General features: G+C 34.5%; 1 protein-coding gene across 7 annotated transcripts in view; it reads right to left on the bottom strand.

Moving 5' to 3' along the window:
* UBE3A (ubiquitin protein ligase E3A) overlaps window positions 1-26,808 on the bottom strand; it is a 95,780-nt gene that overhangs the window by 35,197 nt on the left and 33,775 nt on the right. For all 7 annotated transcript variants that reach the window (XM_038532584.1, XM_038532585.1, XM_038532583.1 and 4 more), the window contains one exon: window positions 1,678-1,985. In XM_038532584.1, the coding sequence (XP_038388512.1) occupies window positions 1,678-1,985 (308 nt within the window). The remainder of the gene's footprint in view (window positions 1-1,677; window positions 1,986-26,808) is intronic.

Genomic DNA, 26,808 nt, shown 5'->3' with positions numbered 1-26,808 from the left:
AATGCTGAACAGACATAAATTACTTTAAAAACCATTATAATAAGAGACACAAACATTCACAATGTTTAGATGTTCTACTGAGAAAATGCTGAATGAAGAAACATTTCTGTATGGTGTATCTGTGTATTTTACAATGTATACATGCTCCTGAAAATACACTTAGTCTATAAAATTTTATACTTAAGAAAATTTTTATGCAAAAACAGAGTTTGGGGCAGGCTACTTAATACATATAGAACTTTGTAATCAGAATTAACAAATATAATTAACAATCAAAAGTACAAGTGTACTTAATGCATTTGTTAATTCCTAATAGGAAAAATACTATAGTAAGTAGAAAGTTGTAGGAAAAAGGGAGTAGGAGGACAGAGTAGCATATTGGAAGAAAGTATAAGGAGCTGCTAAATTACACAGACTTGAGCAAAAACAGGAAGCAAAGATTACTAATAACTACTCAATAAGCACCTATGATGAAGCACAGAGGCAAAAACATGTGTCCATCTACCCTGTACTATAATTCCCCATAGGTGGCTGCATTCAATTGCACCAGCACATTCTACATTAACTGTTACTCTGTGGTACACACTTGCTGGAAAATATGTATAATGGAGTCAACTGCAACTTCCCTATTATACATAATGACAAACATCCACAGACTTATCCAGTGTGAGATTAAATCATATAACAGAATCATACATTTTGAAACAGTATAAAGTTGTTATCAAGTTATGAAAACACCTTTACTGTGAAATTAGAGTGAAAGGTATAACATAATTCCATATAACCAATTAAACCTACATTCAAATCATGCTACTGAAAACTTTAGAGGTGTTCTCCAACTTATACATGCCTTAAACAAAAAGCTTTCTCTTTTAAAGTACAATTACCTCTGATGAGCTGAGCCCGGTCAGTTATTTAGAAATTCAATTACCTTGTTACTAACAATGATTATCTTCACTTAAGGAAAAGAAACCTTGGATTTGAAGATCTAAAAACATATATATTTTTAAAACAATTTTGGAATACAGGATCATTTAGAAAACAAGTGTTTGGGTGAAGACTGCCATCGGTAGGTGATGATTCTTGGCAGTATGAGTGTGCCAAATGTCTAGAAGAAGCTGAGCAGAATATGGAATGAGTATTGAAAAGAAAACTGAATTATTTCTCAAGTGATGGCTACAAAATTATGCTTTGCTCTTGGAAATGGAAAGGACTGCCACCACTTTTTTCTGCTTCTTTCACCCTCATTAACGCTGGGGTTTCACAACTCATTTTACATATTCAGCCCAGTTATTTGATAATTTAGTTAGATTTTGTGGTCTAATTTAGGGGATTACCACTTAATACACATTCTTCTTAGTGGAAAATGTTCAAAAGTTCCAATCCATTAACAAAGCAACTTTTGGAATATAATCTGCTTCTAATTAGAGACCATTAGAACAATAAGATACCATAAGATACCATTAAGTTATTAGTTCCATTATAAGTTCTGTCCTTTACCACAATAAATAAATATAATGATAATAAACACCACTATACTATCTTGTCCTAATGTCACACAATTAGACAAAACAAACAAAAACCTCATACATTTTATTTAAATTTACAATCAGATTCAATCCAAAATTCTCAGTTAAAAATAGAACGTCTTAAAAAAAAAAAAATAGAACATCTTACCTCTAAAATCATCTCTTGCTCCTTGTCCTTCCTTCTTGTTCATTTTTATGTCAGAGCAGGAGTTGTTAGGGGCACCTTTCGAGTTTTCAAGGTAAGCTGAACTTGCTCCTTTCTTGGAGGGATGAGGATCACAGAGTTTTGCATTAATCTTATAAAGCTCGAGGGCTTTAATAGCTGCTGCATTGTTATCCATACGAAGAAAAGTTGGACAGGAAGCACAAAACTCATTCGTGCAGGCCTCATTTCCACAGCCCTCAGTTAACTGGTGGTAGTAGCGTTCTATTAGATGCTTTGCAGCTGCTCGCTTCCTGTAGCATTCAAACAATAAGCACAGTGATTAAGATTAGTACAGCTCTCACATAAAAAGCTCAACAGATCATGAGGCAAGGCAAATTAGTCAAGCACTAAAGTAATAAACTTGGATATTAAGATGAAGTGTAGAAAATGGAGATTCACTGTGTATATAAAACTTTTAGCTACTGAAATGTTTGATAAATACTGCCCAACATACTATGATAAGGAACAGCACCACGTATCAAAATCATTGTTTAAAAATATGCTTTTCTTAGGTTTAAAAAAAAAAAAAAGAGGAGGAAAAAACTTGTTCAATGTTATATGTGCTTAAATTTTTTTAGCACAGAGCGCCTGGGTTGCCCAGTGGTTGAGCATTTGCCTTTGGCTCAGGTCCTGATCCTGGGATCCTGGAATCCAGTCCCTGAATCAGGCTTCTCCCTCTGCTTCTCCCTCTGCCTCTCTCTGTGTCTCATGAATGAATAAATACAATCTTTAAAAAAAATTATTTAGCACAACAGATGAAAATCAAAGGTTTATGGCCAAGAGTTTTAGTATTTTAGCATTAAAAAAATAACATTTTTAAAAAATATTTTATTTATTGATTCATGAGCGAGACAGGGAGGGAGGCAGAGAGGCAGAGATACAGGCCAAGGGAGAAGCAGGCTCCATGCAGGAAGCCTGATGTGGGACTCGATCCCAGGTCTGCAGGATCACACCCTGGGCTGAAGGCGGCGCTAAACCGCTGCGCCACCAGGGCTGCCCTAAAAAAAAAAAACATTAAGAAAATGAGAGTCTAGTTAAAGTATCATCCCAGCTTCCCTTTATGTAATTACAATTTTAATAGTTTATAAATACTTGATTTATAGTTAACACAGAACTTATAGGAACAGAGAAAGTTTTTTCTCCAATTATCTACCATACAAGGGATTTAAAAATAAACTTATAAATGAAATATCCAAAGCTGTGTTATATTACAAGAAAATGATTCTGAACATACATCTTGAACCTAAAACATGTCACTGAACTTGCTTATCAATCCCATGTCATAAGAACATGGAATATTTTAAGTTCTCTTAGGGCAAAATCTTATGTTTCACTTACTTTGTGAACCTAAAATATGTAGATTCACATTCCTAATTGGCTGTTCCAGCAGAAGTTCCAAAGATACTGAAGAAGAGATGGTTTCATCAAGCAAGAAGCTGGACTACAATATCTATCTCTATGGTTTATTCAACTCTTAAGATCTATGCTTCTACTATCTGATGATGCGAGATTACATAATTTAAGGGAAGTGGTCTACTGGATCCAAAAACCATAATTCATAGCTATTCCTAAGGAACAGAATCAAAACTATTAAAAAAATTTACCTAACTCTCAAAATGTTAGTACAATTATCTTACTAACGTGTAAATGGCAAATGGCAATAGAGTTCACATTTTGTTAACCGTGAGATGTATCTTGTTAATCATGAGAAACTGAACAAGAAGGCAAATGAGTAGTAGATAAGGGACATACTAATTAAGTCTAATTTTGTCTCTAAACTATCAAGGTAAGTGACAAAGATTAGCTAGCACAATTAACCCTTGAACAATGTTGGCATTAGAGGTGCCACCCCCTTGCATCATTGAAAATCTACATATAACTTTAGAGTAACCTACAGCTTAACTACAAATAGCTTACCATTGACCAGAAGATTTACCAATAACATAAAGAGGTGATTAACACGTTTCATGTTTATGTATTTTATATTATATTCTTACCTTAACGTAAGCTAGAGAAAATATTTAAAAAATCTTAAGGAAGACAAAATACATTTACAGTACTGTACTGGTATTTATCAGTACCCAAGTTTATATATCTATTTAAAAAAAAAAAAAACTTAAGTGGACCTGCACAGTTCAAACCTATGTTGTTCAAGGGTCAACTGTAATTCAAAACATTCAATTCATTCTGATGCTTCTATTTTTAAAATGTTCCATGCAAATACATGCATGCAAAATAGAGGGAGAAAAAAAAAAAAAAACCTTACAAAAACACACTTAAAAATTGCATGGGAATCACTTAATAGTTACTTTACTACATATAGCTACAAACAACCCAACTTTTGAAAATTAAAGATTACTATTCCAGATTTATTACATAAAACTTTTAAGTGACAACATGTAAAGAGAAGAATAAGAATTTAGAACATTTATACTGTATGTTGCTATCCTCTAGAAAAGAATGAAATATTAATACCATCCTCTCCCAAAATACAGTAGCTTTCCCTAGAGAAAATGTTAATGGATATGTATTTCTACTCTGGAGGAAAATTATGAACATATATCAAAAGTTTTAAAAATGAACAGAGAATAAATCATACAATCAGAGATCAAATTAAAATAATTGGGACAATTTTGCAAAAATGCATTGTTTCTAGGAAATCTGCAAAAAATGACATGCCCAACAATAGGGGACTACGTAAATGAACTGATACGCATTCATGCAGAAATTAGATGACCTGCATTAAATGTCAGAATGGAATAAATGAAAATTACCAAGATCTAAATTTGGCAAGGAATAGCCTTCCTCATTCATCAGTATTTGATAAAAGTCAGTTACAAAGTTCTAAGTGTAAGATGAAGCCACTTTTATTTCAAAGTGTTAACATTTTCTCTAAATGATGTTGAATGGGTTTTTTAAAATTCTTCTATGTTTTTGCTTCTAATTCATTTTTTCTATAATAAACATGCTACTTGCATATATTAATAGAGAAAATGTTAGTTTTATAATTTCATATACATGATTGAATAGCCTTGAGGCTAAATTGTCCATAGGACTTTAATGATTAATTATCAAAATCCAAAATACCAAACACTAATTATTTTCTTAATAAGAATGTCAGGTTTTGTCCTAAGGAAAATTCCCCCAAGCCCAATCATATTACATAATGCCTCTGTATGTAATGTATAAAGGAGTATGAACAGTAAAAACAAGACTGAGAAATTAGATGAACTGCATTAAATGACAGCTCCTTCTGCCTCTAATAACCTGTGCAACCCTCAACAAGTAATGGTCTGAGCCTCAGTTTTCCCATCTTTCAGTTCTAAGGTTTAGGTTATTCTATGTAATAGGTAGGCGAACAAGGTACTAGTGTTTGAGGAATGTCTGATAACATACTAGACATACTGTGCCTGGGCACTCTGGCATAGTTATCTCTCATTTGAATCCCATGACTTTGAAGATATCTTCAGTTCACAGCTAAAAGAGACAGAACTGAAAGAGTAAAATCATATATCCAAGATCACACAAAGGAAAATGCACAATCAGGATAAGAAAAGGAATCATGGGTCTTTTTGCTCTGGAGTCTAAGTAATTCCCACTATACTGTCTCACAGAAAGTGATTCATTTCAAAATAATTCTTAACAATAGTAGTACTAAAAAGTCCTACCAAAAAAAATTCCATAAATACTACGTAACTGAAAAAAGAGCAAAACACCTGAAAAATCAAAATCTGAATCTTACATTTATGGATATCTGCTATCTCACAAGTATACCAACTTTTCTGAGAGGAAACATGCCACAAAATTCTATAAACTTAATGTATCTGTAATTTCTTGAGAACCTACGTGCTACAGATGTTCCCACTTTGGAAGGCTGTAAACCCTACCAGCTAAGAGCTTGCACTCTGAAGCCAGACTGCCCAAATTCACATGTTGGCTCTACCACTTATTAACTACTGGACCTTGGGCAGCCCAGGTGGCTCAGTGGTTTGGCACCGCCTTCAGCCCAGGGCCTGATCCTGGAGACCTGGGATCGAGTCCCATGTCAGGTTCCCTGCATGGAGCCTGCTTCTCCCTCTGCCTGTGTCTCTGCCTCTCTCTCTCTACATGTGTGTGTCATAAATAAATAAAATCTTAAAACAAAACTACGGGACTTTGAATGAGTTCCTTAACATTTCTGTGTCTCAGATTCCTCATCATTAAAGTGATGGTATACATGACAATTACCACGACTGTGAGAGAATTAAATGAGTTAATATACAGTTACAACACTACCTGGCACCTAGTTATTACTAAGATACTCCTAAGTCTATGAATTAGCTATATAAACCATCATTCTGCTGATGCTCAGAGCTGTTACATAAACAAGTCACACATCTAATAAGAGATTTGAGCCCAAGACGGACTCAAAACTTGGGTTTTTAACATCACGAAGAGGAGATTTAATACCAGACAAAGGAAATTATATCCTACTATTCAGTCTGCTTCTCTGCCCAAGACCTAGAAAAACCAGTCACACAGATGAGAAAGGACTGAAAGGAGGCCATGCCAGAACCTCCATGTTATCCGTGCAATCAACCAATATGGTTAATATATATATGTTTAATATAAACATTTTTCTTCTTCCTCACACCAGTGACACCTTGAATTATCTCTGTACAATTCTGTATCCCCATATAATTTAGAGCATATAAAAGGCCTCCATGTTGGGAATGCATACACTAATAATAACATTTTTATAAATAAGTTGTGCAAAGTTATTGCTATACAGTAGCAGTCACCAAATCTAGGCTCATGAGCCAAATCTAGCCAGACACTTGGTTTTTATAGCCCCCAAAATGGTTCTATTTTAAATGGTTGACAAAGTCAAAAAAGAAATTATTTTGTGCAAAAATTATATGAAATTCAAGTTCCAGTGACTAAAAGTCTTATTAAAACATAACCAAGCTCATTAATTTAATTATTGTCTATGGCTGTTTCGCACTACAACAGCAGAGTTGAGTAGTTTTAAGAGACTGTACAGCTTGCAAATCCTAAAATAAATACCACCTGGCCCTTCACAGGAAAAATTTCCCAACTCTCAATTTAGAGTCTGTGTTCCTTGCTCTCCAATGACATTTCCATCTAAGCACATGGCCTGCTCACTCTCCTCAGCAAATCAATGCAGCAAAATGTGCACTTTATCCCAATTATGATTAAATTAAAGGAGAGAGAAAGAAAAAGTAGTAAAGAGATAAAAAGAAAAAGAACAAAAAGATATAGAAAAAAGGAAGGAAATTAAGACAGACTCCTTTCCTTATCAGATCCCTTTAGGGACAACCTTATCTGTCACTCAATCAAAACTACAAGAGGACAACTATGGCTTACTTTCTTTTTTTAAAAGTTTTTATTTCAATTCCAATTAGTTAACATACAGTCTAATATTAGTTTCAGGTATACAATATAGTGATTCAACACTTCCACACAATACTCAGTACTCATCAAATGTATATTCCTTAATTCCCGTCACCTATTTAACCCATCCCCTCCCCCACCCATCTCCCTACTGGTAAACCATCAGTTTGTTCTCTATAGTTAGAGTTTGTTTCTTGATTTTCCACACTCCCCCCGCCCCGCCCCCAACGTTCATTGGTTTTGTTTCTTAAATTCTACTTATGAACGAAACTATATAGTATTTGTCTTTCTCTGATATCTATAGTTAAGAGTTTGTCTCTTGGTTTTCCAGAGTTTGCCCCTTATGTTCATTAGTTTTGTTTCTTAAATTTCACATGAGTGAAATTATGCAGTATTTGTCTTTCTCTGACTTAATTTCACTTAGTGTAATACTCTCTAGCTCCATTCACGACGTTGCAAATGGCAAGATTTTATTGTTTTAATGGCTGAGTAATATTCCATTGTGTATATATCCCACATCTTCCTTATCCACTCATCAGCTGGATACTTGGGCTGTTTTCATAATTTGGCTACTGTAGATAATGCTACTATAAATACCGAGGTGCATGTATCTCTCTGAATTAGTATTTTTTTATTCTTTGGGTAAATACTTGGTAGTGCAACCAAAACTACTGACATTGGCCATAGCAACTTCTTTCTAGATATGTCTCCTGAGGAAAGAGAAACAAGAGCAAAAATAAACTACTGGGACTTCATCAAGATAAAAAGCTTCTGCACAGCAAAGGAAACAATCAACAAAACTAAAAGGCAACTTACAGAATAGGAGAAAATATTTGCAAACAACATATCTAATAAAAGGTTAGTATTCAAAATATACAAAGAACTTATAAAACACCCAAAAAAACAATAATCCAATTTAAAAATGAGAAGACGAATAGGTATTTTTTTCAAAGAAATACAGATGGCCAGCAGACACATGAAAAGATGCTCCATACCACCCATCATCAGGGCAATACAAATCAAAACTACAAGGAGATAGCAATTCACACATGTCAGAATGGCTAAAATCAACAACACAAGGAATAACAGTTGTTGGTGAGGATATGGAGAAAGGCAAATCCCTCTTGCACTGTTGGTAGGAATGCAAACTGGTACAGCCACCCTAGAAAACAATATGGCAGTTCCTCAAAAAATTAAAAATATAGCTTACTTTTTATAATTTTCTCACATATCACAGACTTTTCTTACTGAGTCAATAATGTAGGAGGGCGAGTGAGATCTTCCAGTGAGAAAGCTCTCAAAGTTAAAGTAGACACCTGAAAGTATGTATTTAAAACAGGTAATATTATCTACTTATTTTATTTCTAAGGCTCGATTAAGTGAGACAGTTCTACAAATGAATTACATGTGGTAGGCCAAAGTTACTCTAGAAAAGTTAACAGAAATATTTTAAAAAATAGTTTCACCTAGGGGGAAGGGCACTGAAGTCAGCAATTTGAAATGCATGAAAAATAAAAGATCGAATCATGGGCAAAATGATATGTGATAAAACAAGGTAAATATTATTAGTAAAATCTAGATGATAGACATATTGCGTCAATTGCAAAAATCTTTCAACTTTGCTACATGTATAGAAGTTTTCAAAATAAAACACTACAAGAAAATACTGTCACCATACTATAACTTTTTAGAACAGTCAATCAACTGGCAGAAGAAATGGTTTCAGTCATGAGCAGCTGAAAAAGGAAAACCAAGGTGTCATCAATGGCACTAATACCATGTTTTCTGACTTCAAATCTAGTTTTTGAATCAATCCAGTATTCAACAGAACAAAATAAAACAAAACAAAAAAACATGCCTGTAATAATGATAAAAATTATAAGCTAACCATAACTATGTATAGCAGCTTAATTTACCTATCAAGGAGATAAATACTAGGAAAGTATGTTTAATATTCCTATACCAATGGCAAGTCATTAGGATTAGAAGACTGAGATGGCCCAACAACACAGATGATTAAAGTTGAAAAAAGATCTTGGGACACATAGGTGGGTCAGCAGTTGAGCATCTGCCTTCAGCTCAGGGCATGATCTCCAGATCTGGAGATCAAATCCTACATCCAGCTCCCTGCGAGGAGCCTGCTTCGCCCTCTACCTATGTCTCTACCTCTCTCTCTGTGTCTTTCATGAATAAATAAAATCTTAAAAAGAGAGAGAGAAAAAAATCTTAAACATAACAAGTAGTTGGAAAATAAGTAATGAATATAGGCATAAAGATAAGGAAGCCACAACAATTGATACCCTCAGAAAGTGAAAATGTGTTAGTGAACAACACATTTGGAATTAGTGGAATTAGAATTAAAAACAACGATATAAGGAATAGTAACTATGACATGCAAAACTAATGGTAGATCAAGTAAAGAATAAAGGAGATAAAAAGGCAAAGATCAAAAAACGTCAATGTGAGTGACTTTAATTGAAGATCAAGTTAAATGAAGATGTGAGGAATTAAGAAGCCAGAAGTAAAAGACTTATTACATAATGTGTATAAAGCCATCACCATTTACTTAGTGGTTTCTCAAAGTAAGGACATCTTTTTGTTCCTTCTGGGATGTTACCTCTGTAAACACTCCACTCCCTCCCCCAAAGTTACATTAAACATAAAAATTTTGGAAGAGTGAACAATGGTATCCTAGATCGCACAACTTATATAAATGGATGACATAAGATGTCTGTGACATGGTTATGGTAGGTTTAAGGTTAGGTCTGTTGTTTACAGAGGAATTGCAGGAAATATTAGATTATTGCAAGATTGACTCTGATTGGAAAGTCATTATTACCATATTTAACCAATAAGCCATTAACTATAAAGTAAGATACATTTTTCAAGGGAAAAAAACTAATTATAAGTCAGTATTTTTACTAATAATAAATATGTTTACCATAATAATCTCTAAGCATTATTTTATTGAGGTTTATAATCTGCCCAAAGTACCTGTTATACATTAAACATGAATTAAAATTGTAAAACTGTTAAAATTAAAAAAAAAAAAAAACTGTTAAAATTATTCAACTTTAACCTGTTTTTTTTCTCTAAAAGTGTCACATTTTACAGTGAGGTTATAATGAACTAAACACAAATTATATCCATCTGCTTCCTCCAATTAAGATCCTAAAAGGATAGAAACACAAAAGAGTTGTTGCCATTAGTGTAGTGCATCTATCAATTCTCTGTGATAATCATGAAATAGTCTTTTCATCTCTTTCTGATTCACTATAATCAAGACAAAATGTATTCCTTGGTTAATTTATACTTGAGTGTCTACCACTGACCAGGCAATGTTATAAATTCTGTGATAAAAGAAGGTATGGTTAACTGATTATTTTGCATTACAAATATCTGGATCACTCTTAAAAAATCATCTATTTTAGGGGTTTAGAGAGCTGAGTAAACTTTGGAAACATAAGAGCTTTTATAGATACTGTTGAAAAACAAGTAGAGTTCTTCCAGTGTTATGAGAAAACCCTTAAAAGAGATCTTTGAACTTATACTAAGGATTAGTTACTATACATTAAAGTTAGCTCTATATAGGGGATAAATGACTCTTCTAGCATTTTCTCCTACCAACTGAACTGGAGATATACTAAATTTATCTGAACAAAGATAAAAAGCGAACCAAGGAATGACATCAGCAACAGAGGAAAATAAGGCCCCAGAACTTATTCCCTCACAAAAACACTAACTTACACATGGTTTGAAAACCCTTTATGAGACCTCTAGAAACCAGTTCGAAAGTTACAGCAACCCACATAAGCTCAAAGCCAAAAACAGCCAGACACATGTACAGAAAGCTGTGTTATTTCAATTCCTTTAATATCTCCCCAAACTGGCACAGTTTGTAATCATGATGAAAAGCCCAACCTGCAGCTTCACCCATTGTAATTATGTCCAACATTCCTGTTTTTTGGGGGTAAATGGAGCTACTGAAGCAACTAGTTTCTATCTCACCTGACTTGGAGCATGGCTGGAACCAGCATACACTAGATGCCTAGAGGCTTTAGAAAACAAGACAGTTCACTGGCTTCTTGCAGCACCAGAGAACCTGAAGTACTACAGAAAGACCTAAGAGGCTAAAAGACTATATGTAAGCTCTTGGAAAAGAAACCAACAAACCTCTTCATTTGGGAAACTACAAGCATTAAGCCCTGCTGTCACACACTCTCACTCTCCCTCTCTCAAAAAAAACAAAAACAAAACAAAACAAAAACAACAGAGATCTATGAATTAACCTGACAAAAATGCAATATAATTGCCTAAGGAAAACCAATTTGCTACAAGAGAACATAGGAGACTAGATGAAATCACCACTCATAAGCAAGATAAGAGTATCAACAAAAAGAAAATATAAAAAAGAACCAAACAAAAATTCTAGAGGTAAATAATACAATAAGTGAATTGAAAATTCATGAGAGAGGATCCACAGAAGACTTAAACCAAGCAGAAGAAAGAAAATAAAGTCAAAGGCAGGCCCCACTTGAAAGTATTGAGTCAGAGGGAAATTTTAAAATATAAAGTGAAGAAAGCCTAACACACTTTTAGGATACCACCAAGTTGACCAATAGATGAACCAGAGGAACCCTAGAAGAGAGGATGTGGCAGACAGCTTACCTGAAAAAACAATGGTCAAACACTTCCCAAATATGAGGAAGGAAATGGACATCTAATTTTAAGAGTTTTGAAGGACTCTCAACTATAATGAACCCAGAGGCAGATACTAAAATGCACTATCAAAAGTCAAAGACAGAATCTTGAAAGCAGCAAAAGAAAAATGATTAGTCTTCTACAAGGCAGAAAGTCTTCAAGAAAGACCAGAAAGAAGTGGGACAATCTATGCAAGGTGCTGAAAAAAATAACTACAAACCAAAAATACCATATATAGAAAAACTGACCCTCAGGAATGGAGAATAAAGACCTCCAGGGATAAACAAAAGCTGACAGTTCATCACTACTAGACCTGCCTTACAAAAAATACAAAAAGTCTTTCAACAACAATAACAATAAAAAAGGACTGTAAACAATATAAAATCATGCAAAAATATAAAGATATTTGGTAAAGTTAAATATATAGGCAAATACAGAATCTTCTAATACTGTAATAGTGGTGAGTAAATCAATTCAGGCAGATCTGAAAGATGAAAACATTTTTTAGAATTGTAAATATATGGTAGATGATATAAAACATAAAAAGACATAATTTGTGTCAATAATAACAAAAAGGGGGGAGAGATGTAAAGGAGCTGTTTTTGTATGCAATTGAAATTGCTATCAGTTTGAAACAGATTACAACTATAAGATGTTTTATGTAATCTCCATGGTAACCAGAAAGAAAATGCTTATAGAAGATACACAAAAGAGAGACAGGAATCAAAATATGTCACTACAAAAAAATACCAACGAAACACAAAGGAAGACCTCACAGACAAGAAGGAAAAATTAATTTAAAACCATACAAAAAACAAAAAATGGCAATAATTTTTCCCATTAGTAATAACTTTAAATATAAGTGGATTAAACTCCTCAATCAAAAGACAGAGTGGCTGAATGGATTTAAAAAAAAAAGAAACAGCTATATGCTACCTATAAGGGACTCACATTAGATATAGGGATATACTCAGTGTGAAAGTGAAAGGATTGAAAAAGAGATCATATGCAAATAACCAAAAAAGAGAGGGATTAGTCTCATACATATATATTAAATATGTATATGATAGACATATACACATACACCACAAAAAAACTTTCAAGTTAAAAACTATAGTAAGAAACAACACATCAAATAATTAAAGGGTTAATTCACAAGAAATACATTACAATTATAAATATATGTACACCTAACAGAAGAGCACCCGGATATTTTAAACACCGAAAAAGAACTAAGACAAATAGTAACACAATAATAGTAGGACATTTCCATACTCCACTTTCAATAATGGGGAATATCAACATTGATGCCACAAGAATAAAAAGGATCGTAAGAGACTGTTGTTGACGATATATGCCAACAAACTGAATAATCTAGAAGACATGAATATACTTGTAAAACATATAATCTAACAGAACAGAATCATAAGTAAATAAAAAATCTGAAGCAACCTAAGTAAAGATATCGAATCAGTAAACCAAAACCTACCAACAAAGAAAAACACAGGACCAGACAGTTTCAGTGGAGAATTCCACCAATGATTTAAAAAGGGATTAGTAAGAATCCATCTCTAATTTCTCCAAAAAACTGAAAACACTTCCAAACTCATCCCATGAAGCCAGCATTACCCGGATACCAAAATGAGACAAAGAAAAGAAAAATACAGACCAATATCCCTGATTAGTGATGTAAAAATCCTCAATAAAATACTAGTCAAGTAGAATTCAATTAACACATCAGGAGAGTTTTATCATTACCAAGTGGGATTTATTCCTAGAATGTTAGAATGCTTCACAATACAAAAATCAATCAAACACTCAACCAAAACAAAGGACAAAAATAACATGATCACCTCAACTGATGCAGAGAAAACATCTGACAAAAATGAACATCTTTTCATAATAAAAACACTCAAGAAACAACACAAAGAAAATTACCTCAACATAATGAAAGCCATATATGAAAAGCTAAGATTATACCTAATGGTATAAAGCTGAAAGCTTTCCCTCTAAAATCAGGAACTATGCAAGGATGCCTGCTCTTACCATTTCTTTTTAGAACAGTACTGGAAATCCTAGTCAGAGCAATCAGGCAAGAGAAATAAATACAGGCATCCAGACTGGAAAGGAAGAAACAAAATTACCTGTTTGCGGATGACAGGATCTCATATGTAGAAAACCCCAAAGGGTCCACAAATAAAAAATATATATATTAAAACTAATAAAATTTAACAAAGTTGCAGGGTACAAAAGTAAGCCAATGCAAAAACAAGTTGTGTTTCTATGAACAATGAACAAAAGGAAAATTTAAAAATACTCCTATTAATATTACTCAGCCATTAGAAATGACAAATACCCACCATTTGCTTCGACGTGGATGGAACTGGAGGGTATTATGCTGAGTGAAATAAGTCAATCGGAGAAGGACAAACATTATATGGTCTCATTCATTTGGGGAATATAAAAAATAGTGAAAGGGAATAAAGGGGAAAGGAGAAAAAATGAGTGGGAAATATCAGAAAGGGAGACAGAACATGAGAGACTCCTAACTCTGGGAAACAAACAAGGGGTGGTAGAAAGGGAGGTGGGCGGGGGGGTGGGGGTGACTGGGTGACAGGCACTGAGGGGCGCACTTGATGGGATGAACACTGGGTGTTATTCTAGATGTTGGCAAATTGAACACCAATAAAAATAAATAAATAAATAAAAATTAAAAAATTTAAATAAAATTAGTGAACTTTTCACTTCAAACAAAAAAATACTCCTATTTACAACAGCATCAAAGGGAATAAAATACTTTACTAATAAACTTAATGGAGGAGGTGGAAGACTTGTATCCAAACAGTGCTCCTTGTCCATGCAGGATACATTCCAAAGCCCCTTCCTAATGGAAGCCTGAAACCATAAAAGTACCAAACCCTATATATAATGTTTTTTCCTATACATACATACTTATGATAAAATTTAATTTATAAATTAAGCATAGTTAAGAGACAAATAATAATGAAACAGAACAATTACAATATATTACAATAAGTTATGTGAATATGGTCTCTCAAAATATCTTATTGTATTATACTCACCCTTCTTATGATGATGTGAGATGATAAAATGCCTATATGATGAAATCAAGTGAGGTGAATGACATAGGCATTGTGATGTAATGCTAGACTACTAGTGATCAAATTCTAACAATATATAAAATTTATAAGCATTACCTGCTTCCAGATCACATTTCACTATGGTTAATTGAAACCACTAAAAGCAAAACCACAGATAAGGAAAAACTACTGTACGATGAAAATTACAAAACACTGTTGAAAGAAACCAATGTAAAGATCCTGTGTTCATGGATAAGACAATAATGTTAAAATGTCCATAATACCCAAAGCAATCTATATATTCAATTCAATCCGTACTGAAATCTCAATGGCATTTTTTTTTAAAAGACACATTTTTTTAAATTTTTATTTATTTATGATAGTCACAGAGAGAGAGAGAGAGAGAGAGAGAGAGAGAGAGAGGCAGAGACACAGGCAGAGGGAGAAGCGGGCTCCATGCACTGGGAGCCTGACATGGGTTCGATCCTGGGTCTCCAGGATCGCGCCCTGGGTCAAAGGCAGGCGCCAAACCACTGCGCCACCCAGGGATCCCTCAATGGCATTTTTAAATTGAAATCCAAAAAACAAAATTCCTGGATATGGGATCTCAATGGAACCCAAACAGCAAAAACCATCTTGAAAAAGAAAAAGAAAGCCAGTCTCACACTTCCTGATTTCAAAACATCTTACAAAGCTAAAGAAATCAGAACAGTACGTCAGATAAGACACAGACCAATGGAACACATCAGAGAAGCCAGAAATAAACCTTCACATATACGGTCAAATGAGCTTTAGCACAGGTGGCAAGGAGAGTCTCTTCCACAAATGGTACTGGGAAAACTGGATATCCATATGCAAAAGAATGAGGTTAGACCCTTATATCTTTTTTTTAATAGACATGCTGCAGTTGATTTTTTTTAATTTATTTATTTGACAGAGAGAGAGCACACAAGAGTGCAAGCAGGGGGAGCAGCAGGAGAGGGAGCAGGCTCCCCACTGAGTAGAGAGCCTGATGTGGGGCTATGTCCTAGTACCCAGAATCATGACCTGAGCTGAAGGCAGATGTTTAACGGACTGAGCCACCCAGGTGCCCCTGACCTCTACATCTTATATTACATTACAAAAAAAAAAAAAAGTTAAAATGGATTAAAGACATATACATAAAATCTGACATTAAAAAACTCCCAAAATAAACACAGGGAAATAGCTTCATGACAATGGACTTGGCAATGCATCTTCAATATAACATTAAAAGCACATAAAACAAAAGCAAAAACAAATGGGACTACAGTGAACTTAACTTGTGTACAGCAAAGGAAACAATCAATTGAGTGAAAAGACTACAGAATATGATCTATTCAATCTTCTGGATCTGAACACTTAATGTCAGGAAATAGAGAAACTAGAGGGCTGAGACTGGAAGACAATTACAGGGGTAACAGGACACCTCTCAAAGACAAGTGAGATCAAAACATATGAGATGAGAGAAAGCAAGTAAGAAAGCATACAAAGACTACAACCTGTGGTGAGTGTTTTAATTAACATTAAACAACAAACATTAGCATGCCCAAGGGAATGGGAAGACACAGCAAAGCAGAGGTGAAAGATAAAATCGCTCAAAGATAAAATAGTTAGGGAATTGTGATGCTAGGGAGTTGGAAGTTAAGCATATAAACAAAGACATCACAGATCTGGGGTAGAGTGGAAGAGTATGAATTCTTCAAAGACTGAGAAGTGACTGGGAGATCACTAAACAAGAAAGACAGAGGATGACATACTGAGAATGCACAGCTTCAAAAGAGCAGCATACTGAGAGAATAATCCAGAAGCATCAGTTGAGAACAAGAATAACAGTGTGTGGGAAAGGAACAGGTCAAGGCTTACTGCACCTTATAACCTAGCTTCAGTATCTAGTGATGTAGAAAACAATCTCGCCAAGTCATCATTTTTCACTTCTTATTTGGTTTAACCTTGCTGAGAAATGTAGACCTTCTGGAAATTTACTGTGGGCTTTCAGGACACCATTTTCTGATTTCCTCCTTTCTCTCTGGTTGTTCTTCAGAGTTCCCTTCTTAATCTAGAAATGTTTATACTCCCCAGGGACCAGCCATTAGACACTTTCTCTTTTAAATTCTCTTTGGACAGTTTCCTTCTTCCTTCAAAGCAATACCTGATGACTTCCAAATGTCTCCTTCAGCATAGTTCAAACTCTGCTTGAAAATCTAGTCCTATTCTAGGTCCTCTTACTGTTTTCATATGGGCTCTTTTCTTCAAGAAACTTATTATTGTTTCTAAAGATTTTATTTATTCATTCATGAGAGACAGAGAGAGACAGAGAGAGAGAGAGAGGCAGAGACACAGGCAGAGGGTGAAGCAGGCTCCACACAGGGAGCCCGACGTGGGACTTGATCCAGGGGGCCTCCAGGATCACACCCTGGGCCGAAGGCGGCGCTAAACCACTGAGGCACCCGGGCTGTCTGAAACTTACTGTTTAAAGGAGGTTTTGAAAGCCAGAGGATTTTAATATCATAGGAAATACAGAGTTATGGCAATATAAAGAAAGGCAACTTAGGACAAGGTAAGAAGGAAATGAGTGAGTAAAGGCACAGGAGCCCGAGAACATCTTATGACAACTTAAGTTCAATAGTATAAAGTTTAAAAAAGGACTCGAAAATATGAAGTGGCAGGAAGGAGCCAGATTATGAGACTTTATAAAAAATAAGAATTCTGATTTTAGTCAGCAGAGGAGTAATCTAATAAAGGTGACTGATTTTCTCCCCATAAAAATGCACATGTACTCCAATCTTACAAAAAATTTCAGATTTATATACCATTCATAAACCATGACATAAGAATATCTGTAATACAAATCACAAAAGAGTTTAAGCAAGTAAGTGACTAAGTCAAATCTCCCTTTATGATTAATTCCATTTTGTAAACTGGGATCAAAGCTGGCAAAAGTTGAGGTAGGCATAATCTAGGTAATGAGTATTGTAAAAGACCAGGGAAAGAAAGTAATAATAGCAGGAATGAATAAAAGGAAACTAATGCAAGAAATATTTAAAAGATGTAGTTTGTAGGTGCCTAAGTTTCTGTCATGGGTAACTGGGTAGAAGGTAGTGCTACAAAGTGAAATGATAACAAAAACAATGAGCATTCATTAACCTACAGTGAACAAACACAGTTTATTGTGTCCTCTAATACAATTATTCTAGAAAGGAGAATGGAGAAGCCAATAAAGGACCTAGTAAATCAGAAAATCCTGCTTTTAAATAATTTAGGGAGAACAGTATCCTTTTTATTTTCACTGACCTCTTTTAGCTTTGAATCCCATTTACAGCTAACAAATTCTATCTAATAAAGTACACCATTTCCATTAATATTTCTTAAAACCTTTTTAGGGACACATAAGATATAATGAATGAAACGTGTAATTAATTGACATTGATTCTAAAAACCCTCTTATTAGAGTACCTCAACAAAAATAGCCAGATTCTGCTCATTCTTCTCTGAGAAGACTCAACCAGAGGCAGCTCATCTTCTCCTCCATCTCCACCATAAACAAGAAGAGTGATACTTTCTATTTAAAATAGAATGTATAGGGCTCATTAAATGGTGGCTCAGTCGGTTAAGTGTCTGACTCTGGATCTCAGCTCAGGTCATGATCTCAGGGTTGTGAGATCCAGCCTGCAGGCTCTGTACTGGGCACAGAGCCTGCTTAAGATTCTCCCTCTCCCTCCTGCCACTTGCCCCTCTCCAAAAAAAAAAAAAAAAAGATAGAAGAGAATTTATAGAAGTTTATATGATGTTTCATTTGGTTTAAAAAAAAAAAAAAAAAGGTGGACTATGACTCAGGCCAGTTCTATGCCTAACACCTACCTTCATTACTTCCTATGTCTATCAGGAGAAAACCCAGGACTTTTCAGTAGTGTCATGGCCTTTCACTACCTATCAAGGCTTCCTACTTCCAGCCACATTTTTTAAGCACATTTCCTCCTACCACCCAAATCTACATTCAATCAATATTGAACTTCCTAGAGTTCAAAGAATTTGTTTTGCTCTCTTCTTTGGCTCCAAGTCTATAGAAAAGTTTTCTTCTAGGCTAGAATACAATGATCCCTTTTTATACTGAGTCATCCTCAAAGACTCAGCTTACATACCATTTCCAAGATGATTTCATATTCCATCTTTGCTCCCACAGCAACGTGTACCTACTCTCAGTACATCTTATAACTATTATTTAAATGGTAAGCTCCCTAAGAGACATGACTAAATAGCTTCCTTACAATTATGTTCTCAGAACCTAGCAAATTATGAAATGTTAATAAAGATCCTTCAATTTCTGATAGTAACTATATAACAGTGTCAATTAATCCTACCTTTTTCCAGTATTTAACCATAAAGGGAAATAACTGTCAGAACACTTCCCAGTTTCAGAAAAAGGAATTCTCATCACGCACTGTAGGTTGAAATGCAAACTGTGCAACCACTTATAGAATACAGTATGGAGGTTCCTCAAAAAATTTAAAATAGAATTACCCTATGATCCCATAATTCCACTACTGGGTATTTACCAAAGAATATGAAAACATTAATTCAAAAAGATATTCTCATTTTATGTTTACTGCAGCACTATTTATAATAGCGAAGATATGGAAGCAATCCCAGTGTCCATTAACAAACAGATAAAGAAGATGTGGTGTGTGTGTGTACATATACATATACATATACAGAGTATTACTCAGCCATTAAAAAAAAAGAAATCTTGCCATTTGCAACAACACAGATGGATCTAAAGGGTATAATGCTAAGTGCAATTATTCAAAGAGAAACAAATACTATATGACTTCACTCATATGCAGAATTTAAGAACCAAACAAAGAAAAAAAAACACAAACCAAAAAACAGACTCATAACTACAGAGAACTGATGGATACCAGAGGGGATAATAACCACAGGTAAAGAGATAGGTGAAATACGTAAAGGGCATTACGAGTATCCTTAATGTGATGAGCACTGAGTAACACAAAGAACTGTTGAATCACTATACTCACACCTGAAACTAACATAACTAACATAACAGTTAATTATACTGGAATTTAAAATAAAATGGAACAAAAAATAAAAATCACTGTTTTCTGAAAAAACTTCCCAGTTTCATAGGTATATCAGAGGTATAAAAAGAATATGCAAAGAACATGATATCAGAACCTATAGCAGAGGATCTTGAAGAGATCTCCATTTGATTAAAGAGATTTATATATTTTACGTAAAATATACTTCAAGATGTTATTTAATCCACAAATGCAATTATACACACTAAGTACACCTAAATTCAAGTCATACAGAAATACTGTCTCCCATTCCATATAGAAAATAAAAGCATCCAATCTATGCTATATCTCAATTTCTGATTTCTAGTTCCACATGGAAGAGCTAGGAAGCTGCTACTCTAATCTAAAAACAAGTAAAAAGCTGAACAGACTAAAAAATGAACAACTTTTCTTGGATTACTGAGAGAAGAATATAGAACTGCTGCCCCAAAGACTGGAGAGAGAGGCAAATACAGGGAGCCATGGCTTACTGAAGCAGAGAGCAGGCTATTGCCAGAGGAACCTATAATAGGACAGGGAAACCTAAACTATCATGGACAAATTCCTGGAAGGTCAGCACATAAAAGTCTAACCATTAAAAACTCCAGGGGGACCTAGTCCCACCAGAGTGTCCACAATTTTGATATTTATGTCAAGAAGCTCAACCAGGTTCTCACAGCCCATGTTGGAGAAAAATCCCCTCATATTCAAGCAGGAGAGGGAAAAAGGAACTATAATGAAATATACCAGAGCACTTTACTCTTAACAAGGCTTGGCCTCAGAAGAAACTAGTTAACCCAAGCCTAATCTGCCAGGTATTCTCAGAGCCTAACTGACCTGTGTAAGATATATCCAACTCCAGCCCACTCTAGTCATCCTGTTCCACTTAAGGAAATAAAAAAAGGAGAAATATTTGTGAAGTTCACAATCCAGAGGCACAGGCAGGCTCACTAGAAGACTGAGACCTATACACAGGACTATAAAATGTTTCCCTTCCCCCCTACACCTCACTACCATATTACCAAAGGCCTATATATAGTAATTCCTTTTACGTAGAAAATCATACCCAGTTATCAAGAAAAATTACAAGGCATACCAAAGGGAAAAAATACTGAAAAGACAGCAAACAAAAGAACTAAATACAGCAGGGATGTTAGAATTAGCACACCAGAAATTTAAAACAACTATGATTAAAATGCTAAGCGTTCTAATGGATAAAGTAGACAGCATGAAAGAACAGTTGAACAATGTAAGCAGAAAAAAAACCAAAGACCCAAACAAAAAAAGCCCAAGTTCAAAAGCCCCATAACAAAAATGTAAAATGTCTTTAATGAGCTTAACAGTGAACTGGAAACTGAAGAAAGAAACTGAACTTGAAGACAAATCAAAAGAAACTTCTGACAACTGAAAAGCAAAGAGAAAAAAATACAAAACAGAATATGCAAGCACTGTGGAAAAACTACAGAAGTATAACACGTAATGGGACTATCAGAAGAACTTGAAGACAGAATCAGAAGATATATCTGAAAATAAGAGAGTACCCCCTTTTTAATTAATATTAGACACCAAACCACAGATCCAGGAAACTCAAAAAACATCAAGAAGGATAAATGTCAAAAATAAAATAAACAAAAACCCACCAAAACCCACCAAAAAAAGCACACCAAACCAAAAAACTATGCCTAGGAATATCATTTTCAAACTACAGATAACCAAGGATAAAGAAAATTTTTTGAAAGAAGCCAGGAGAAAAACACCTACAGAAGAACAAAAATAAATATTACATCTGACTTTGCAGAAACCGTGCATACAAGAATAGAATGAATTAGCTAAAGTATCAAAATTTAAAGAAAAAAAAAAAAACTCACCAAACTAAAAATTCTGTACCTTGTGAAATTATTCTTTAAGAGAAGAGAAAGACTCTTAGACAAATAAAAAATTGAGGGCGATCTGTTGTCAGTGAACTTAACTTGCAAGAAATATTAAAAGAACTTCTTTAGAAAGAAAATTATATAGATCAGAAACTCAAACCTATATAATGACAAACTACTGAGGAAGGAATGAGTAGAAATAAAATAGCTTATTTTTCTTAATCATCACTGATCTAACAGATAAGTTTGTTCAAAATAATAACACAATGTATTTAGTTATGTAATACTTATGTGTATATAATTTTAAATATGTATATGCACTTATATATACATACGTGAAACAACAGCAGTGATACAAGGACAGAAGCAAGAAATCACGATTATTTTGTTGTTATAAAGTACTCATACTCCCTGTGATATGATACAATGTTATTTAAAAGTAGACAAGGTTAAGATATAAAAACTCTAAGGGCAGCTGGGTAGCTCAGTCAGTTAAGCAGCCAACTCTTGATTTTGGCTCAAGCCAAGCTCTAAGGGTGGGGAGATCGAGCCCAGTCAGGCTCAGCACTCAAAGGAAGAAAGAACAGAAGACAGAAACAGGGAAAAGAACAAGGGCAACAAATAGAAAATAGTAACAAAACTGTTAGATATTAATCTAACTATATCAATAATCACTTTAAACACATTAGTGGTCTAAATTAAAAGCACAGATTACCAGAGTGGGTCAAAAAATAAGATCCAACCACATATTATTTACATTTAAATATAAAGATACAGATGAAAAATAAAGAGGAAAAATGTATCATGCTAACAATAATCAAAAGCAAGCTAGAGTAGCTATACTAATTTCAGACAGCCAACTTCAAAGCAAGGTAAAATCATGAGAGATAGAGTGGCACAATGTAATGATCAATACATCAATTCTCCAAGACATAACAATCCTCAAAACATAACAGAGTATCAAACTCGACGAGGCAAAAACTGAGAGAACTACAAAAAAAAAAAAAAAAAAAAAAAAAATCACTAACATAATTGGAGACTTCAATACCCCTCTATCAGAACTGGGCAGATCCAACAGGCAAAAAATCAGTAAAGACACAGTTGAACTCAACAGCATCATCAATCAACTAGATAGAATCAACATCAATAGACTACTTCATCCAACAACAGATTACACATTCTACTCAAGTTAACATGGAACATGCATCAAGATATATCCCATTCTGGGCCATAAAATACACCATAACAAATATAAAAGAATAGAAATCATACAATGTCTACTCTCAGATTACAACAGAATTAAACCAGAACCGGGACACCTGGGTGGCTCAGTAGATGAGTGTCTCACTTTGGCTCAGGTCATGATTCTGGGGTCCTAGGATCAAGTCCCACATCAGGTGTCCCATAGAGAGGCTACTTCTCCCTCTGCCTATGTCTCTGCCTCTTTCTCTGTCGATCATGAATAAATAAATAAAATCTTACAAAAAAAATCAGTAACAGAAAGATAACTGGAAAATCTCAAAATACATGGAGATTAAACAAAGCAAGTCAATAAAAAAAAAAATCACAAGAGAAACTAAAAACCTTTTGAACTAAATAAAAATGAAAACAATTTATCAAAATTTGCAGGATGCAGCAAAAACAGTGCTCAGAGGAAAATTTATACTTTGAATGCATAAACAAAGATAAAAAATTAATCATCTACATTCCCACTTTATTAATCCAAAAAAGGAATAAATTAAATCCAAAGTAAGGAAAAGAAAAGAAATATGCTAAGAGAAGTCCATGAAATTGAAAAACAGAAACCAACAGAGAAAAATCAACGTCCAAAGCTGGTTCTTTGAAAAGATTAATAAAATCAGTACTCCTCTAGCCAGGCTAAGGGAAAAAAAAGACCTAAATTGCTCCTATCGCAAATGAAGTAAAGGGACATCACAACAGATCCCATGAACATTAAAAGGGTAAAAAAGATATACTATGAATAACTCTATGCCCACAAGTTTGATACTTAGATGCAATGAACTAATTCCTTGAAAGACACAATCTGCCAAAACTCACAAGAAGAAAGACAATCTGATATGAAAACTGAATAAATAACCTTCCAAAACAGAAAGTGCCAGAACCAGATTAGGTTCACTGGGGAATTTTGCCAAAAATTTAAGTAAGAAATTGTACCAGTTCTCTACAATCTCAAATGATCCAAGCTTTGTGTCTATAGTCTAATCTGATTAAAAGGCCCAGCTTTAAAAGCAGTAAGATCTTTCCACTTAAGACAATGCTGATAGATCTAGAAGGCACTATGCTAAGTGAGATAAGACAGAGGAAGACAAAGACCATATGATTTAACTTACATATATAATCTTAAAAAAAAAAAAAGAACAACACATAAATCAGGCAAAAAGCAGAAACAGATTCATAAATACAGAGAACTGATGGCTGCTGAGGGGGAGGGAGTGGGGGCAGGATAGTAGGAGGGGCAAAATGAGTATAGGGGAGTGGGAGGTACAGGATTCCAGTTATGGAATGAAGAAGTCACAGGGATGAAAGGTACACACAGGGAATATAGTCAATGGTACTGTAATAACATTGTATGGTGACAGATGGTAGCTACACTTGTGGTGAGCATGGCATAATGTAGAAAGTTGTGAATGACTATGCTGTATACCTGAATTTAATGTAACACTATGTGCCAACTAGATGTCAAAAAATATATAAAATGCAAATTCGAGAAATTAAACTTTATATACCTAAAGAAATAAATATTTTCATTATTGTTTGTTTTTTAAAAAGGTTCACCTTTCCTATCAAATGATAGAATGCATGTAGAGTACGGAGCATAGTGGCATGTCCTATGGTAAGTGTTCAAGATGTTAGGCGCTAACTAACTACACAAGGTCTATGGGCTGTGTACATATTTATCATTTATTTACACATACACTGATGCTCGAAAATTCTTCCTACACTTCTGCAAAGGAATTAAAAGGGTTGAAATAAACATTTTACATTAATTTAGTAATTTCACTCTTTCATATATAAGTATTTACTACCTATTATAGACCAGGCACTCTCATTAGGTTTCCACTCTAGTATTAAATGAACAAGACAACAAGAAAATCAAAGTGAAACAAGTCAACTGACATTAAATCCTATGATGATAAATCTAACAAGGTAATCAAGAACACAACACATGACCATTCCTTGATAAATTTGGTCAAGGAAGGCCTCTCTGATAAGGCATCACTGAGGTAACTAAAAGGAAGCCATGTGGATATTAGAGAAGGGTCACAAACAGTAGACACGAGTGTTAAGAACATTGAAACATAAGTGCAAGACCATAAAGCCAGTGTAAAGACAAGCAAGAGAAATGGAAAGGCCACACAAGTGCAAGGGAGCTCATACAGGTCCTGGCAGATCCTCAGATTTTGCTCTTAGATGGAATGCCCTTGAAAGTTCTGAGCATAAATAACATGGTTTAACTTTGATTTTAAAAAGATCACTCTGAAGGCGCCTGCCTGGGTGGTATAGTTGGTTAAGCATCTGCCTCTTGGTTTTGGCTCAGGTTGTGATCTCAAGCGTTGTGGGATCCAGCCCTGTCAGGTTCCTGTGCTTAGCATGAAGTCTGCTTCAGATTCTCTCTCACTCTGCCCCTCTCACTCATGCTCTCTTTTTCTCTAAAATAAATAAATCTTAGGAAAGATCAATCTGGCTGCTACATAGAAAATATACTGAAAGGCCCAAGAATGGAAGCAGCAAAACTACTGAGGAACAATTTCATTCTCTTGGCAAAAGATGATGGCTTTAATTAGAGTGATAGAGGTAGAAATGGTGTAAAAGGACAAGTGGTTGAATTACGGTATTTTAAAGGTGGAGTCAACATGATTTGCTGATAATTTAAGTGAGAAACAGAAATCAAAGATGCTTCCAAAGTTTTAGATAAACTGGAAGAAAAAAAAAAGAGCTGCTACCAACTGAGATGGCAAAAAGATACAAGACAAGTAGATTTAAGAGGATGAAAATCAAGAGCTACTTTGGACATGTTAAGAGAATCAATCAGACATTCAATTATTGGATATATGAAGTCTACAACTCAGAGGGTAAGTTAGAGTTGGAGACAAATATGAGAGCTATCTAGAGATAAGAGATAATGATGGGCCTGAGACCTGAGTGCTAGTTCATACCAACATGTAGAGAAAACTAAGTACTTACGGAAATAGCCTTGATATGCACTGAACCATAAATCACTTAATACGTTTACCCATGTTCCACTTATTGTCTTGGTTATACACCTGAAAACATATCCTAAGCATTAAAGATAGAGGTGGAGAGTAAAGACCAAAGGAGGAGAAATTGAAGTTATTAGAATGAAATCATTAAAAAAAAAAAAATAAAGTCTAAATTAGTATATGCAAAAAGACTCCAATAATATATAAGCTTACAAAAAAATAATAATAATATATAAGCTTACACAAAATACAGAGACAATATACATACAATTGGATAAAAAGATCTGGGTTATTGTGTTAGTTCTATTTCTAGGCTCAACTACAGAATGATATGCAAATGTTAGAAATTTGTACTGTTTTTATGCACCATGGAGAATAGAAAACACTAAGAACACCTGAAAACAAATGGGTAACTTCTTTTATATAATTGCCATTTAAAATGCACCCAACATGTTCCCTAGTTAAAGGATGTCAAATGCAAATGTGTCTCCAAGTGCCCCCAAAAAATCATACTTCAATAAATGTAAGATGCTGCCATTAATCAAAGACCCTAGTTAATTCTTAGGTAAAGCCAAGAATCCTTCATTATCTATTTTGTAAATCCAGACTCAGAAAATTATAGAACCTGGACCTATTTACCTTACTAAACTACTGCCTGATTATGGTTTCCACAGGTATAGGAATTTGAGAA

Source organism: Canis lupus, chromosome 3 (genome assembly GCF_011100685.1).
Source record: "Canis lupus familiaris isolate Mischka breed German Shepherd chromosome 3, alternate assembly UU_Cfam_GSD_1.0, whole genome shotgun sequence".
NCBI classification, from domain to species: domain Eukaryota; kingdom Metazoa; phylum Chordata; class Mammalia; order Carnivora; family Canidae; genus Canis; species Canis lupus.
The sequence above is the reverse complement of the archived record's forward strand: the minus strand, read 5'-3'. Positions and strand labels throughout refer to the sequence as shown.